This window comes from Castor canadensis, chromosome 11, assembly GCF_047511655.1.
Source record: "Castor canadensis chromosome 11, mCasCan1.hap1v2, whole genome shotgun sequence".
Classification (NCBI taxonomy): Eukaryota; Metazoa; Chordata; class Mammalia; order Rodentia; family Castoridae; genus Castor; species Castor canadensis.
In genome coordinates, this window is record NC_133396.1 from 122,442,873 (window position 1) to 122,461,311 (window position 18,439).

At 41.3% G+C, this 18,439-nt stretch overlaps 1 protein-coding gene across 5 annotated transcripts in view; it reads right to left on the reverse strand.

The window, feature by feature from the left end:
• Hhat (hedgehog acyltransferase) overlaps positions 1 to 18,439 on the reverse strand; it is a 317,030-nt gene that overhangs the window by 77,989 nt on the left and 220,602 nt on the right. For all 5 annotated transcript variants that reach the window (XM_074048402.1, XM_074048398.1, XM_074048399.1 and 2 more), the window contains one exon: positions 158 to 359. In XM_074048402.1, the coding sequence (XP_073904503.1) occupies positions 158 to 359 (202 nt within the window). The remainder of the gene's footprint in view (positions 1 to 157; positions 360 to 18,439) is intronic.

Below are 18,439 nucleotides of genomic sequence, written 5' to 3' on the forward strand. Positions count from 1 at the left end.
CTCTCTTCTACATATGCTTCATCTACACACCTGGACTTTGAACCCAGCTGGCAGGAATGGCTCATGAAGGGGTGACTGTAATGACCCATGTCCCTCCCAAACCTGTTTCCCCTAACACAGCCATCCTCTACTACAAACAAGCAAGAATCCTGCTCACCAAGCTGTCCTGGATGCAGGGGGTCTCCAGGAGCCTCCGGACTCCATTCTCCACAGTTACTCCCAGCCAGTTGAGTGCTGCCCAGCACCAGAGGTAGTCGTAACTGCCATGCCAGTAGCTCACAAACGCGAACGTCATTGCAGTGGAAAACAGCGTCCCCAGCAGACCATGCTGGGACCCACCAAGTGGAATGTACACATACCTGGAGAGAGAAGAGGCTGTGAGGAACCATGCCCGAGGATACATCTGCAGCACTCCCTGCTCCAGGCTTGACTCTCCTGCTGCACATCAACACTGCTATTCATGGCACACACATCCTTCTCTACTTCCCGGAGGCCACAGACCACTCCTTCACTTCACCACCACACAGGGAATTGGCAAAAACCCAAACCTCCACAACGCAGGGTTTTAGGTTAAATGAACACACAGGCTAAAGAGCTCTCACTATGAGAGAGCAGAACAGCCTTTACCAGAGGTAGGGGGGAGAAGTGATGAATTCACAGTTTCTGAAAGGGATGAACCTAATGGCACTCATGCTGGGTACATAGGGACACCAACTTTCAAAGCAGATATATATTCTATAGCTCAAACTATTAAGTTTATGGTAAACCCATTATTTAAGCATGATCGCTAAAACCAAGTCCCTAATATGGCAGGAGCTGAGTGCAGAAGAGGGGTGCCAACAGTGGGAAGATACAAGGAAAGGGTGTAGGAGGCTGAATATGGTGGAAATATTACGTACACATGTATGTAAATGGAGAAAATGAGACCTGCTGAAGTTATTCTGGGAATGGGGAGATAGGGGAGAATGATGGAGGGGGTGAATTCAACTATAATATATTGTGAGAACTTTTGTAAATGTTGCATTGTACCTCCATTATAACAATAATTAAAAAAGAGAAGAATAAAGTAGAAAAATCACTCTTGAAAAAAAAAGAAGGGTGCCAAAGCCAGTTCCCCCAGTTTTTTGGGCAAGTTGCCCAGAAGCAGTTGTGAATTCACAAGTAAAGGGGAGAGCTTTGTGCTTCCAGGACAGCCAAATCGCAACCCTAAATCATGACCATCAGGGGTTCATTCTCTTCTGGTAAGATGGCTACCTCAGTGCACTGGGCAGGACTCTGTTCTTCAATCAGCATCTTCCTGCTTGACTTGGATAAAACTCACACCCTGGTTAACAGAACCTGGGAGCTAGGAATATTCCCTTCCTGCAGCAGGGTTTTTAAACCTGCTTATCACTGGCTAGTGCTTCTTTGCTCAACCTTCTCAGCAAGGAAAAGGAAGTTGTTATCAGAATACACCATGTATTCCAAGCACAATACTAGACACTTTATATGCATATTTTTGTTTGAGTTTTTGAAGCACCATATGTTTTACCCCTGCTTTCCCAGCATCCCAAACAGTTCAGCATTTTTTCCAATTTATTTATTATTTTAATTTTTTGAAGGAAGTTTTATTTGAAAATCATTTTGAATAGGACCATTTATAGGAAGGCAAACCAAGGAATAAAAATAAAATCAGTTCATAAAAAATATTTGAAAAGACTATGATTATAATTTTTATTTAAAATAGATTTAACTGGCACATAAAAGCAAAAATTGTACATATTCATGGGGTACTAGGTGAGGTCTCAGTAGATGTGTATACTGTGCAGTATTATCTACCCCCTCAAGCTTTTATCATTTCTTCATGGTGAAAACTTTCAAAATCGATTCTAGCTTTGAAACAGACGTACATTTTTGTTATCTATAGTCATTCTACTGCACAATGGCACACTAGAACTTCTTGACTAGGCTTTAGTTAGGCTCCTCTAAACCCTCTAGCCTTTGACCTTTGTGCCCATACTTGTTGGGTCTACATCACCTAGCTGTAGCAAGTATCCTAGTAAGTCAGTTTAGAGAGAGCCCCCCCCCCACCTTTGATATCTGACCACCTTCAATATCTGGCCAAATTCTTTGTTCCCCCCACCATTGGTATCTGATCAGCCTGGTCAGTCTTCAGCAAGAATCCTGTTAGGTCCATTTAACTAGAATTCCCCTAACTCCCGATGCTTCCTCAATAATTTTTCATCCAATGACCCCCTACTGTGCTTCCTGGCTATACCTCACTTGTCTGTGCTGTATTCAGAAGTGAGAATAGTTTTCTTCCCCCCTCCCCCACTTTACTTGGTTTTTGGTGATACTGGGGGTTGACCTCAGAGCTTCATGCTTGCTAGGCAGGCTTGCTTGAGTCACACCCCCCAAGCCCTTTTCATTTTAGTTATTTTGGGGATAAGGTCTTGCATTTATGCTCAGGTCATCCTGAAGTGCAATCCTATTTATATTTTCCTCATAGCTAGGATGACAGGAGCCATCATGCCCAGTTATTGGTTGAAATAGAAGTCTCACTAACTTTTTGTCCAGGCTGGCCTCAAACTGCAATCCCACTGATCTCTGCCTCCAAGTAGCTGGGATTACAGACATGAGTCACCAGCACCACTTTCCATCTTACTTTGAGAGTCCTGCATAAAATTTTTTTTTACTACTTTACTGCCCAGCTTTGGTTTTCTTTAACATCCTTTATTCTCAAATGTATTTTGGGTTAGATAATAAATTATATGATCACCCTACACAACCCCATTTTATAAAAACCTGAGGCTAAGAAGTTAGTAATTTTTTCAAGATACACATCTGGGAAGAGAAAGGATCAAGATACAATGTGCATCGATGGCACCAAAGCTGATATTTTCTATACACCTATGGGTTAATTCTGAAAGCCCCATCTTTCATCTCAGTAAGAAATAACTAAACCTGAGGGCATGTGAGAAGGTAGCCACTTCAAAAATAAGTGAAGCAAAGATAATACTTTCTCTTGTGAAAAAACAAGACCATCTTGACAATCAAATCAGCAAATATGCCTCAAGCACTCATTATATACTAAGGAATGCTCCTTCAGCTGCCCAGAATTTTTTTTTACCTTCAGGACATTTTTGGCATTATACAAAACACAGAGTCATAAAGTATTGTTCCTTCCATAAGGACAGGTGTACCCAGCTGTGGACAATAGTAAACAAGTTCCACTGTTAAGCTATGTGACATGGTACAAAGTACACCAGGAGGTTTAGCAGTATGGAGGAGAAGGGGGATGAATGAAGACAAGTGGGGAATGACTGGCTTAATGGCAGCCACACAGTGAGGCCAAGGGGATGAGGATCTCTAGGCTAAGGGGAGAAGAATACACAAGAGAGGTAGCCAGTGAGTCTGAAAAGCCCCAGCACCATAGGCACATGTCTTACTTGGTGTTCTGCTGCCCCCTAGAGGCTGCTTGCTTGCTGGTGTAGAACACTTACAGGCCTTGGATACAAATGGGCCATAATACCCTGCTGCCTCCTACCTGCATGGAGGTGACCACTACTCCATCATAACTCCCCTGCTCGTCACTTTATACAATTAGTATTGTAAGCGGCTTGTATGTTAAAGAAAAAAACAAAACAGGGTGACCACTTTCAAAAGTATGAGAAGTGACTATGATCAAAGAAGACTTTGCATTATTTTACGAAACAAGTTATTTAATACTTTCCTTCCTCAATTTGTTTTCATATTGAGATTTTTATTGTACATATTATACAAAAGTGAGCTATACTGTATATATCAGAAAACCCAGCATAGAATAAAAACTCATACCAACAGTACCTGATACTGGATTCAGCTCTAAAAAGGACACGTTTATGGGCTTGTGATGAAGAAGCATCCAGTCCCACAATCACATGACAGTGATTTTAGGCATCTCCTGGAACCATGGCTCTTACTTTGCCTTCAAAATGACAGCTGACAAAAATCTCTGAAAATTCCTCTCATTGCAGAAATTCATATATGGCAGGTCTCCAAGGACATGAGACTGCTTTTTTTTAAACCAGAAGAAGGTGTAGTTTTCAGACTGGAAGACAAAAATCTCTTCTTCATCCCTAATTTCTAGATGGCAGGGGGTATGGTAAGGAGAGGGAACAGGTAGGTTTTCTTTTTACACATTCTACCACTCTTGTGTCATCTCTGTGATTAATAAGAACAGAAACATGTCTGTTTTAGAAAAGCAATCGTAGGACCTCACTTCCTGAGATGTGCTGCATGGTGAAATTGATTTCCCAATGGAAGAAAGCAATCAGCACCACCTTCCCAGCAAAACAAAACAAAAAAAAGATTTCTTCTCGTTAGAGACAAGTGAGGCTACCGCTGCCCAAGGCCTGGCCCTACCTGGCCAGCTTTGCATGGTCACTGCTTGTAGAGAATACTGCTGGAGGAGGCTAGCATCCATCTGCTGCTATCTTCTTAATTCAAAGGCATCTCATGGAATCTATGCAACATAGCAAACCCCCAACTCAGAAGCAGGAACCTATATATAACCCAGATGGCCCTGGCAACGTCCACCTTCACTGAATGCCCAGGCACCATAGGCACAATCATTAAAACAACCTTCATGGAAATAATGTATTTTACACAGGAGAAATTAAATTTGAAACTAGAATGTTCTCTTACACCATGTATCACTATGGGACCATTTCTTAGTGGTATATGCTCCACTTATTTAATTAGATCTCAAATCAATCCTCACAGACATATCTACCAGTCTTTGTGGTGCTTGGATTTGAATTCAGGGCTCCATGCTTGCTAGCCAGGCATTCTGCCACTTGAGCCATGCCTCTAGCCCTTTTTTGTTTATTTTTCTCTGGGTGTTTTTGCAATAGGGTCACGCTTTTTACTCAGGTCAGCCTGGACCGTGATCCCACCTCAACTGGGATGACGGGCATGCATCACCATACCCAGTTTTTTTCCATTGAGATAGTTTTGCTAACTTTGCCCAGGCTGGCCTCCCAATCCCAGCTTCTCAAATGGATAGGATTATAGCCATGAGCCACCAGCTCATGTTATTAACTGAAAAGAAAAAATCCTTTCCAGAACCACATTTGTAATCCTATTTCTAATAATAGGATTAAATTAATAGAAATCAAACTCATGTGTTCCTAAACCACCAGAATTACGCCAACTCTAAGAGATTTGCTACCAAAAAATGAAAGTATTACTCCTTGAAAGAGTAAGGCCTTTAGCAGCTCAAAGGGTCAGATTTGAGGCTTGAGGCTCATGGGCAAGTCCAGGTTTCCCTGGGCTTGAGAAGAGCTCCTGCTCAGACTCCTCGATGGAGTTGGCTGTGCTCTCCTAAGTCAAGTTCTCACAACAGTGACAAACCCTGACCCACCCCTGCTTCTGGCTTTGGCCTTGGTCCATATTTTCATGTTTTTCTTCAGCCAATTAAGTCCCATCAGTCAAATCTCATCCTGTAGGTAGAAGATAAAAGACCCAGTGTTTATTTCACACAAAATAAGCTAAAAGTCTACTTCTAAAAAGTTTTCAAAGGAGGACATATATAGGAAAGAATATAATTACTTTTAATATTGCTCTGTTCAGTAAAGATCATAATGGAATTTTAATAAGTAAAAAGCAGCAGTTGGTTAATGGCCAACCATAGACTCGATCATTTCCAGAAGGCTAAGAGACATCCACTTCCAAAGCAGAGGGAATATTTTGAGCTTGGCTAAATCTCAGTTCCTTTACTGAAAGATATTGGGTGTAAATTGCATATGCAACTTATTAAGAATTCTATGTCTTATTTGGCAACAGAATATTGTAGAATTTATAAAATAAAAATTAAACTCATGCTATATTTAGTAAACATATGTTCATGTAATTGGATGTCCACATATTTTTAAAAACTAATCTTTTACTCCACAAATGTGTAGCCTGGTGGATTAAAGTATTTTGTTCATGAGCCTCCATCCTTGAGAAAGATTTAACTCTATCTTCATAGTCCAAAACCAAAAGCATACCTCCTCAAATGTCTACCCTCACTAGAGGAAAGGCTGAAAGGTCATGAATGGCCCCACCACTTGTCTTCACCTATAGAATCCAGCCAGCAGCAAAGCACAGGCGATATATGAACCTTTGTAATATTATAATCTTCACACTTGAGATTACAAAACAAATCAACAAACAACACTCTAAAGTGCCATCTTCAAAAGTAGCCTCCAGACACAAACAGGGACACGGGCAGCCCTAGGGGGACATGAACCAGAAATGTAGACACACTATTGCCTTCCATGGGGTTTCTAACTCTCTCCTTCTGCTTGAGAGCACATCGAGGCCCCAGCAATCCCCAGGGCTCCCAGGCCCATATCTATTTGGGGCTATAAATAAACACCATATAAAACAGATTCTGTGGAGGCTTGAGTGAAGAAGACAGGGAGTTTTTACTCTTCAGTGCTATGGAGCTGAATCTAATCACTAATAAAAAGGTCCTCAAAGACTCAGTTTAATAACCACCAAAATTTCCTGGCTGCCTGCCTGTCTTCCTACCTTCCTCCCAGGAGGATGCTAAAAGCACTTATAAGCTTCTTTAGGCCACATGAAAGGGGCCAGTGCATGAAAAATCAGAAGGGGCAAATCTGGATGTGTGTGTGGTGAAGGAATGGATGATTCCCCCACCTTATAGTCAGAGGGGGAAGGTGGAGGGGAAAGATTTCATCCTTCCCTCTCCCTACATTTCCCAACCTTTGCTCCATCGGCACATCTCAAATCCAGGGATCAACATTACGACCACTGGGCACACAGCTCCTCTTGTTAGCAATTAGATTATCTGTTTCTCCTGGTTGTTCCCCTTTGACCTCTACCTCTCAGCCACATCTTAATCAGTGCCACCCCTGCTGGTCCTAATCTTCACACTCATCTATCATGGCTGCTAGGAAAATGTTTGCTATAAAATGAGCTTGTAAAACTTGAAGGTTACTGTGCTGGTACAATGCCTTGGGGTCTCTAGGAGAAAGTGTTCTGAAGACAAGTACAATAAAGAAATGCTGAACTGACTACTGGGGCATCTCATTCTCCATCTGGGTTTATGGTGCAATGACTCAGATAGCCATGCTAGACAGGGTTCCTCAGAGGCAGGCCCATGGCCTTGACAAGTGTAGAGTGCAAGTTCCCATGGCAGCATGGCATGACACAGAAAAAGTCCAGCTGATTGTCAGTCAGGAAAAAAAGAAAAATGAACAGCTGAGGTGTACAGTTAGGAGAAACAGAAAAGTTCCTTCATTATCAGGCATGTAGCCTGATAATGGTAGCCAAGTCTTTACCTTCAGAGGGTTTTTGCCTACTATGGATTCTCACTGTGTTGCATCTTAAATAAAACACATCAGTCTGGCTTTATCAAAGTCATTCTCCAACTGGCTCTCTCCTATGCCACCAAATTCTTATGTGTCACCAAAATAGATTCTCCACTCTATAATTAACTTCATTTCTGCCCAAGTCTGGGACCTGTAATCACACCCCCATCCCTCAGTCATGGAAGGCTTCTGGCCATCTTTTTCACTATTAGATCTTTCAAAACAGGTTCCATACTCTCTTCAAAGAATGTCTCCCCAGCTAATCTTACCCTTTGATTCTTTATCTCTTTGGGATTTGTGTATTCATTTCAGCCTAAATTATTTCCTTGGAATTGATATACCAGGCTTTAGTGCTTCTGAGCTTTTTCTTCAGGGCTCAGGGCAAGCAGAATTCCTTGCCTCACATCAAACTATGGAACAGAATTGTAACTTTTCTCTTTGCATTTCCCCCAGAGTCTAAGTTAGACTCCAATTCTAAGGGTCCTTCATAAATCCTGACCACCTTCCTTATTCTTTTCCTCATCCTTCTCATTTTCCTGATTCATTTTCCTTTTTCTCTCTCATTCTCTGTAAACAAAAGATAACTCTCTAGCTAAAAACTGTGGCTTCACCAGTAAATGTCACTGTCATGTCTGCTGCTGCTAGCTTCTCCTCTAAAGTGCTGGGAGGTTTAGAGGGTAATATTTACAAAGTCAGACTAAATCACAGATACCAACAGAAGGTGCCCTGAGCAAAGTGGACAGCTGGCATGGATTGACTGGTGGGATGTCTGCCAATTCCAGCTTCCCCAAGGAAGCTGCCAGACTTCCAAAAGAAAAGATATTTAACCAAAAAGCAAAGTTACATATTTTAAAAATTGAAGCACTCAAGCTGAGATACATAAGATTTGTGACCTTAACTTTAAAAATCTTAAAAAAAAAAAACATCAGTATTAGATGATGCACGAGGGAGAAGTGTTCACAAGGCCAACACCATGTGGCTTTGATCCAGAGTGGCTTGATCACCTGGGTTCACTTTTCTGACAAAATCTCTTCCTCTGCCATTTATGTTACTCCCTCAGTGTGCTAGCTGGTCACCACAGTAGTGTAAGATTGGGACCATTGTTGGAAAAGAACACAGACACACATGAAAAAAAATAAGTGCCTTACAACACAAAGTAGGATAAAAGTAGGGATGGGGACATTAGGGTCCCAGATTTCAGGAACTGTCACTTTGATTTGCAACTGAGAGTGATTGGAGCCTGGAGAGAACTGGGAAAAAAGGTCTCTATAAACGTTTACATTTGTTTTCTAAGCATAAATTCTCTTGCAGGGCTATGATCCATCACAGCAGTGTGCTGTCTTGCTACTAGCTTCTATTAAAATTGAAGGGATCTGTCTTCCCTAATTGGTTTTCGGGAGGCAGAGCTCCTGGAACATTAGTTTATGCTTTTGACTCCCTTCCTCCCCCCGCCCACTGCCTCAGCTGCTATGAAGTTAACTGTGGTCTTTTGACCAAAGTGAAAATGCACAGTGAAGTGCAAAATGCATGAGGAATCACCCCTTATTCCAAGCAGAACTGAGGAAACTCTTACCTCCAGGTGACAAACTCTCTCCTAATAGCAAATCTCCACCCCACCCCCAATATATGTACTGAGTCAATTCGGGACTTCCTTAAAGAGCACATTGATCATGAAAATGCTCATCTTGGGTGGCCATAAATGAGGTTCAATGCCCAGAAAGGGAGAAAAGTGGGACAAAATGCCAGCACATATCATGTGGGTACCAATTTTGAAACACTGTCATTCAAGACTGTCTTCAGGAGGAAAGAAAATAAAGGTCTCAGGAGCTGAAGTGATTTTCAAAAATAATTCAAGTGAAATAGCTGCTGGTGGTAATAATGAAGCTATTCTGTTTCTGGACTGAAATCAGCACTCTGACAAATCAGCTTTGACAGAATTGTTTCAACTGCTTCTCATTTATCACAATTATGATTCACACTCCCTATCAGAGACAATACCTTTTAAAGCTGGGCACTGGAAGGGAAAACTGATAATGCTTGAATTTGGGCATAAATGACAATAAATCTGCAGGAGTATCCAAGACACTTGTGCCAAGGCAGCAATTACAGAAACAAACCAAGAACACCATCCCATACTCAGGAAACAATGGCCTGGTAAGCATTCTTCCCTTAATGCAGTGAGAGCTGCCTGGATGGTGCCACTTATTCAAAAAATCCCATGGTAATTGAATGAACTCTTGAGTGCACATTAGAGATTAATATTTTAAGAGCTGGCATTTTACAGAGACAGTCCAAGGATGACATTGTGTGTCACACAGGTGGAGTCTTCTGTAGATTAAATATGCTATCACTCATGCAATGAAGTCATAAGAAATCCAAAAATATCAGCCACAGAACTGGATATTAACATGGTAATTCATGCTGGGCTATAGCCACTTCACTTCCCAAAGGCTGGGGAAAGAAGTGACTATCCTGATAGCATTCCACTCACTCCCAAGGCTCCCTCTCATGCAGAATCAAAAGGAGGAAAGAAGTTTCATGGGCTGGAGAGTACAGAGCTTGTCCCCAAGAAAGGCAGGGAGAGAGGACTAATGATAACCCATCACTCCCCAGCCAATGGTAGGTAGTGTGGCCACAGTGAGAAGCCAGCTGTTGATTTTAAGGAAACAGAGAAGCAGCTGGACCCACATGAAAGAGGGGCTCCCACATCATTGTCCTGCCTTCCAAGACCACCATAGGTGAAGCTGCAGACAAGGGATGTCTCCTAAGCAAAACCATTTTATGGAGGTCAAAGAACAAAGAAATTTCCTCCAAATGCCCAAATGCCTAAAGAGTCTCGTTTATCCAGAATACTCTCATTACCATGAATCTGAGAGCCAGTAACCAACCAGTCCAGCAGGCCTGACCCTCCAACACTATCAGTTTCCCTGAAAAGAAAGGAAAGGGCATTGAAGAATTACAACATTCCTGATTACTGTCCAAAGACAAAGTAGGGGACAGGAAGTAGCCGACTCAGAGTTCACTAACTTGTCAGCAGATCAGGCTGCTTATTTTGAGAGACCCTTTTTTAATTCCATGGCCAAGGCCAAGAGATGGAAGCATCCCTTATTCACCTAGAATGAGTTACCCAGAAGACAGGAATGGCTGCCCAAGATGCAACGCATGAGGGTTCTGAGACACAGCCAAGGGCTTTAAACATGTACTCATCTCACAGCACCAAGAGCAAAGATCTGTTCTTAGGGATGGGCCAGATGGAAAGAAGTACCTAACCTACTCTTCAGAGTTCAACTGTGGCCAACATTCCTAGTCATCTGGTTAACATCACATCTACAACAATTTCTTCCTGCCAGTACTCCCTGAGGCCTCAGCCTGGAACCAAGAAACCTGTCTTAAGCAACCTCTTCTGTGGCCCAGTCACTTCAATTCATGGTGTTCTAACCCCTCAGCCAGGAGTTTGTTGGGAAAATGGAACTCTTTATGGCATACTAGATGCCAAGAGTGACTCCCAGTTCACATATGTAAGAAGGTTCCCAACAGAATGCCTACTCAGTTGCTCCCTCCACACATGCTCCTGGGTAGTGGTCCTATGGCTTGTCCTCTTCCTCAGCAGGACCACTCCTGGGCCACAGCTTCAGAGGGTTCAGTGTTCCCTCCAGCATCTCCTGGCTACACTGCATGATGTCACGTTCAACACCACTCTTGAAGGAGGCTTGCATCAGACTCTTTGAAGATCAGTAGTTCAAAGGGGAGAAACCCCTTAGCCAATATCAGGCCAGCCTGAGCAGGGCAGGGCTTGGCAAAAGACCAGGCTCTGGATGAGCTCAGGTACTTCGCAGGGCAGAAGGCAGCCTAGAGGAATTACTCCCTTCTGACAGTGCTCAAGGTAAAATGTTTCTCTTGTAAGGCACAGGTTTCTAGAACCAAAGTGAATAAAATTGAATGTGACCCTGAGTTGTACTGTTATAACCTTTATCATACCAACTGTACAGAATCAGGCCAAACAGCAACTTCTGTTCCCAGATTGTGTGTGTGTATGTGTACACTTGTGCTTATGAAAGAAATGTGCCCATTAAATCTATACGGAGGACCAACTCTGGGCTAGGCACTGTGATAGACATGGGAGTAATAAAAAAGATTAGGAACACCTTTTGCTTGCCTAGAGCAGACAGTCTTGAGGTAAACTAAATAAGGTATCATTTAAAGAATGAATCAAAGCAGAGCGAAATGCAGCCTAGAGATATAGGTAATGGGCACGCTCTTGGAGTACACAGGGGAGCAGGGGAAAGGGGATGGGGGTTGATTCTGATGGGGTGGGATTCATAGAAAAGGGCATAGTTGAGATAGAGAAAAAAGGAGAATGCAGAGAGAAAGGTTCTACTTTGCCCTCATTGGCTAGTTGACATCAATCCTAATGTAACCCTAATAGTAGAAAACTCTTACAAAGCCAATGTCAGAGGAATTACCATTGCTTCCCTTAATCTCCTCCCCACTTGAATCATTCAAGAAAAACCACTTGTAAAAATTGACAAGTTTTAAAAAAGTGTAACTATACATTTATTTTGGAAAATACAAATAGTAGATTACAAGGAGATATTTGAGCATGTGATATAGAAATGAAGTAATGCTTTCTTAGTGAATTACCTGAGAACAAGGGTACACAGATGTCACACCTGGATACTGAAGATGTCCCAACATCGAGCCTGGCTCAGCAGGTAGGCCCTGGGCACGAGTCAGGCTTTGTTCCCCTGCTATAACCTGAAGTTGCTGTGTCCCTTTTCAGCCCCAGATTCTCCACATAGAACATTATATTTATGATCTATGCCTAGTTACCATACACAATTCCATAGGATTGTGCATGATAACCAAATAAGGCCAAAAGAATGGAAAAGAACTGAAAGATAATGTAAAATAAGTGATTATAATGCTACAATATTTAGCTAATGGTATATTATGGGTAGCATTATATATAATAATATAGAATTTCCACTGAGTGAAACATTTTGCCTAAAGAGGAAAGAGAAAAAACACTGATTGCTTATTGAGCCAGATACTCTGTTAACATTTTACAGGTGTTATTCAACTTGCAAGACTACCCTGGGAATTTTCCCCCAGTTTGCTGATGAAGAAAATAAAGCTCAGGGAAGGTATTTACTTCCCTAATTAAAGAGCTGGCAGATTTGTTTCATGTTGCATCAGACAGCAGGACTTGGATCAACTGGTGAAAATTACAATGAAGTATGTTTTCATCAATCTGAAATGTCTCCAAATAGAAAAGGCTACACAGCTAACAGTGGAGGGGAAACTGAGATTCAAGTTTCTGATCCAAAAGGCATATACCCTATTCCACTAGATCAAGTTGCTTTCCTATGACACTGATGAAAAACAGATATGGATGATTTATATGTTTAACATTAAAATGACAGTCACTAATTCTTTTTAAGCTTTTAAAATATCTATTGAGCACCTAGTAAATGCTGATCAACATATTCACGTCTTTATACTTCATTTGATTTAGATGGTTCTTTAGCAACTTTTATGCTTCAGAGTCATGTTTGGGATTGATTATTATAGCATGTCAGGTCTAGATAACAAAGTGTCCAATTCACTAAAAGATGAAAAAAAAGCAATGCATTTCCATTCAAATAAATCTGATAGGAACTGGTAACAGCACAATGTTGAGAGGCCAATAATGATCCCTTATTTTTGATACAGGGGATATCAGAAATGGAAGTGATCCACGAGACCATCTAGGTACCTGGACCCCTATACTATGCCCACACCAGTAGCCATCCAGCCTATACTTCGTGACTTTCAGTGATGGGAAGACTCATCTTTTGAAACAGTCTTTTCTACTTTAAACAACTTAGAAGAGAATGTGCTTCCCAGTGCTTTTCACCATTTGGTCCTGGTACACTCTTCAAAGCAACATGGAACAAATGCTAGCTCATTACTGGCAGCCTGTACAGCAACCAGTGAAGGTCCTCACCTCTCCCAAAGGCCAGCTCTGGAGCAAAGCCTGCTACTTATCTTCAGTTTCTGTGTCCATTGTTTTACACCTAGTTCAAAATCCCCTCACTGTCACATTTTCTCTTTTTCTAGATAGTTCCTCATTTGTCTGTGTTTCTGAGATTGTGGTATGCAAAGTAGATTGAACATTTATGGGATGACATGAATAATGATGAACAGACTAAGAACACCACTTTCTTTTTCTAACCATGTATACATACCATCAACAGATACTTTCTAAGCACCTTCTATGTGTCAGGTACTATGCTAAGCACTGGAGACTTAATGGAATGTGCCAGATAAAATAGCCTCAGAGAACTTACGTCTCACCTATTATTGATGAGGTCTATGGTAACATTTGTTTCAGGACAGACTTATCTAATAGTAAAGCCTGCATGTACTACTTTTCTGAGAAAGTGAAAACCATCATCTAACAGTGCTCTCATCTTCTTCCCTAACCACATTCATTTTTATCTTCATCAGCACCTATCCACTCTTGTCCCATAGAACAAGAAATGTCCTTCCTGTCAATAAGGCTAACTCTGCTCTTTAGCTGCAGCCCCTTCTGCCGTCTGTGGGACAATGCTCCACAAAGCATGTCCCTCCTTTCCTCTTCCCCCATATCCTTATCCACTTCTACCTCTTCTGATTGGCTCTCTAGCATAAAGACATCTCACAGTCTCTACCATTTAATAAACATCTTTCTTCCATTCCACAATTTCTTCCAGGCTCAATCCTAACTGGTTTGTTCATAGACAAGTATTTCAAGATCCTTGACAGGAGTCTACCCTAGTCTCTATATTTCTCCTCTCAGTCACTCCTTAACCTGTTGCCATCTGACCACTGTTCTTCCCCATTTTAACAACTTTTGTCAATGTTATCGATGACTTCCATCTCCAAAAGCAGTGGGTACATCCTTGTGATTCTCTCATTCATCTTACCTATTATATTTTACATTGACTCTGCTTTGCATTTTTGCCTTTTGATAATCTTTGCTTTATGTTTTACCACTGCATTGCTACTTATATTCAAAGAAGCAATTATTTTTAAAATCCAGAAATAGCCACTTTTTTGTATATGTCCTGACATTTTTCTATAAATAGATATAGACACATACTGCTTGTAAGAACAGCATCTCATACATACCACTTCAGAAACTTCTCTGTTCCCCTAATTTATCATGGGCGTCCTTCCACATCTCACCTTCCTCATTCACATTCTATTCTCCTTCCCTTTGTTTCCCTCTTACCTTTACAGCCATTGCTTCTTAATCTCAACCATAAGCTTTTCATTCTCTGCCTACTTCTAAAAGTGCCAGCAACCACCCAGGGCTCTGTCCCTCATCCTGTATGTGCCTACACTGAGAGACCACATCAGCACATTAACAATGTTAGCACTGTCGTGTAGTTTCATCTACCATATTAGCCACATGTACAACAGGTAAACATGGATGCCAATATATAGCCAGTGCTCAAGAAATAACTGCTAATCTAGTCAAAAGGCAAGAGGAGAAGAGCTTGATGATGGAGGAGTACTGCTGAGGCGAAGATCAACATGGAGTCATGGAAAAGAACAAAGAAGCGCTGAGTAGAAAATGACAGAGAAACTTAAAAACCAAACTCTATCCTTCACACCTTTGCTGCACACTGGGTCTGCCATACACTTACTGAGAGTACCACTTAATGGGGCAGAAGTAGCTCCCAAGATCTCCTGTGATAGTCAGCACCAACAAATCAACGTGTAAGAAAGACCTTGTGATGGGACCCCGAAGAGGCTCTCCTTTGATCTCACTGAACTGTTCTGAAGAACCCTCCTGCCCAGGCTTCCTACCTCCACACCCACTCTCCACTGCCTTCCACCATTACCCCACTCTGACTTCACCTTTGAGTTCCATCTGGAAGCCTTCCTAGGTTAACACCATGCATCTACCAAACCCACATTTTGACTCCTCTAACATAGTATTTTTTACTGTTCCTAAATTCTTGCCATTTCTATAATTATACAGTTGTTCAGTTGCTTCATTTTCTTTGCTGTACTTGGACATAGGACTTAAACCTAGTCAGTTACTGAGCCTACACCCCCAGTGTATTTCTTCTGAGTACTTATCACAGGAGATTCACTCATATAAGAGGCATTAAAATAAGGACAGGTGTGGTGATAAGACCACAGATTAGCCACTGTATTCAAATCCTACTTCACTTATTAGTTGTAGAGCTCTGACCAAAGAGTTAATCTTCTCTGATCTTCAAGCTTCTGATTCATAGAAAATTTATAAAGATTAACAGATATATTGAGTATAAAGACCTCAGAAGGGGGCCTGGCATACAGCAAGTTCTCAATAGATGTCAGATGGTAACTTGTGACAAAGAAAAAACATCTCAGAAAAGTAAAAAGCAAGCAGGGATCCGTCTTCATTCACCTAAGCATTAAAGCTCACACTTGCAGCAACTCCAGAATTCTCTGCCCACACTCACCTCCTGACCCTTTCGGTTGGATTTAAAAGACCTGCTAAATACTCTTTTCTTAATGGGCATCACTTTATTTAATTAGCTGGATAAGTGGAAAGCCCAATGTCAACAATTCAAATTAGAAAAATAAGCATTATTCCCAAGCACCTGCTCTCATTAGTGTTCGTGTGATTTGCACTACTGATATATTTTCCACTAATGGGTGCTCTAGCAATAGTGGTAAACTCTCCATCTCCTGAGAGCTCGACACCCTAAAATTGAGTGGGCTCAATGAGTGAGATTCATAAATTGTAATCCTATAATTAAGGCTTCTTTTGCACCTACAATGCCTGTGCTTTGAAGTATTTGATAAAACATAATGCAAATTCACATTGTATTCAGTTAGTCTCTGACATGTTTGCTCATTCATTTATTAATTCAACATCCACTGTGAGCACCCACATGTACCTTCAGTAAGGATTAATTCAGTGGCTTTTAGGTGTCAGGCCGTGTGCTGGGCACAGTGAGGAATTATAAAAATGCCAGAGATGCAATTCTCACCTTCGGGGGTTCTCACATGATTGACAGACAAACCAATCATTGAGGATGACAGTACAAAGAGATTTCAAATAGTCTCACCACAAAAAATTATAAGTATGTGAGGCAATAGATTTATGTTAAGTTGTTTGACTTAGTCATTCTACAACGTATACATACTTAAAATATCACCTTGTGCCTCAAATATATACAATTACTACTTGTCAACTAAAAGTAAATGCAAAAACAGAGAAAGAAAACCACAGCAGTGTAAGGCAACGTAAGTAGCAATCAAACAGTGATGAGAGGTAATGTGTATCAAGCACCTTCTAGGTGCCAGGCTATTGGCTGGGTACTGACCACATGCCAACTTACAATGAAAGTTAGAAAACCCCATTTTCCTGATGAGGAAACACACTTGAATTCAGATCTGTCTCTGAAACTGACATCCTACCACCATGCCATGCTAACTCTCTTGGCTTAAACTTCTTTATTTAGACATAGTTGTGTACTTAGACTTATTTATACAAAATTTATGCAAAATTAGGTACAGAATGATTAAGTACTTTGCTTATACTTTAATGAATGGATTTTAATTTTTGAATGTTTTATTTAACACGTATTAATTGTACAAATTAATGGGATTCTCTGTGATGATAATGGCTTTATTTTAATTCTATAAACTATTCATGGGGAAACCAAGCCCCAACCTCAGCTAGGGACTACAATGAGGCAATGGATTCTGTTTCCAAACCAGGGGAAAAGGCACATGAAAAGTTCCACAGGCCAGGCACTGGTGGCTCACGCTTATAATCCTAGCTACTTGTGGGGCAGAGATTGGGAGGATTGCAGTTCAAGGCCAGGTCAGGTAAAAAGTTTCCAAGAACCAGTCTCAACCAACAGCTGGGCACAAAACTGTCATTCTATCTATGGGGAGAAGCATAAAATAGGAGGCTCAGAGTCCAGGCAGCTTGGGCAAGAAGCAAGAACCTATCTCTAAAATAATCACAGGTATCGCTCACATGGTAGAGCACCTACCTCTCAAACACAAAGTCCCACGTTCAAACCCTAATACTGCCCCCAAAATAAATAAATATCCTCCATGGTTCTTTCTGACCCTTGGTAATCATGAGCTTCCTTCTGTCCCTATGGTCAGTGCAGTGCTGGAGTGGACTTTTCTTAATCCAAAAAACCTTCCAAGTCAGAAAGAAAGAGGAAAACTGGATCTTCTACTCTTGGTTCATCTTGAATGAGGTTCTTACTTTGGCCTCCTTTGCATCAGTTCTTTTTAACATTCAGCTACTGCTCTGGACAGGGTGATTCTCCAAGAAGCAGAAATTTCCTCCAAAGAATAACTTGCCTTCACAACATCTCAGAACAATTGGGTTTGGGGAAAACCAGCCAAGCATGAGATAGGCAATAGATGAGCAGTCTTGTTTTTTTTCCTTAAGAAACCTTTCACTCTGAAGAGGTCAGATATGCTCTTACCCTGTTCTTTTACTTTCACAGTTCTAAAAAGGAATAATAAGCAAAGATATACAGGACCATCTTCAGGAACTGAATACCAACTCAAAAGCAAGGGTAGTATTTTTAGAATGGCGCAAGGGGAAAACTGGAGGCTCCACATCCCAGGAGGAGAAATTTCACAGGACTGCGAGCTCCTGGGAAAGGAATCACAGGAAAACTTAACAGAGTGGCAGAGCTAGGAGACTAGACTTCCATACCAAACAAACATGGGGCTCTGGAGCTAAAAGGGGTCCCCATGTGAGTTACCCCTGCAGTGGCTTTAGAATCACAAATCTCACTCAATAAGTCCACTCAATTTTAGGGTGCTGAGGTCTCAGGAGATGGAGAATTTAACACTATTGCTGGAGCACCCACTAGTGGAAAATATATCAGCAGCACAAATCACACAAACACTAGGGAGAGCAAATACTTGAGAATAATGCATATTTTTCTCATTTGAATTGTTGACATTGGGGTTTCCATTTGCATAGCTTAATTAAGGAAAGTGATGCCCATTAAAAAAGTATTTAGCAGGATTTCTTGATCCAATCACAAGGGTCAGGAGGTAGGTGGGAGCAAAGAATTCTGAAGCTGCTACATGTA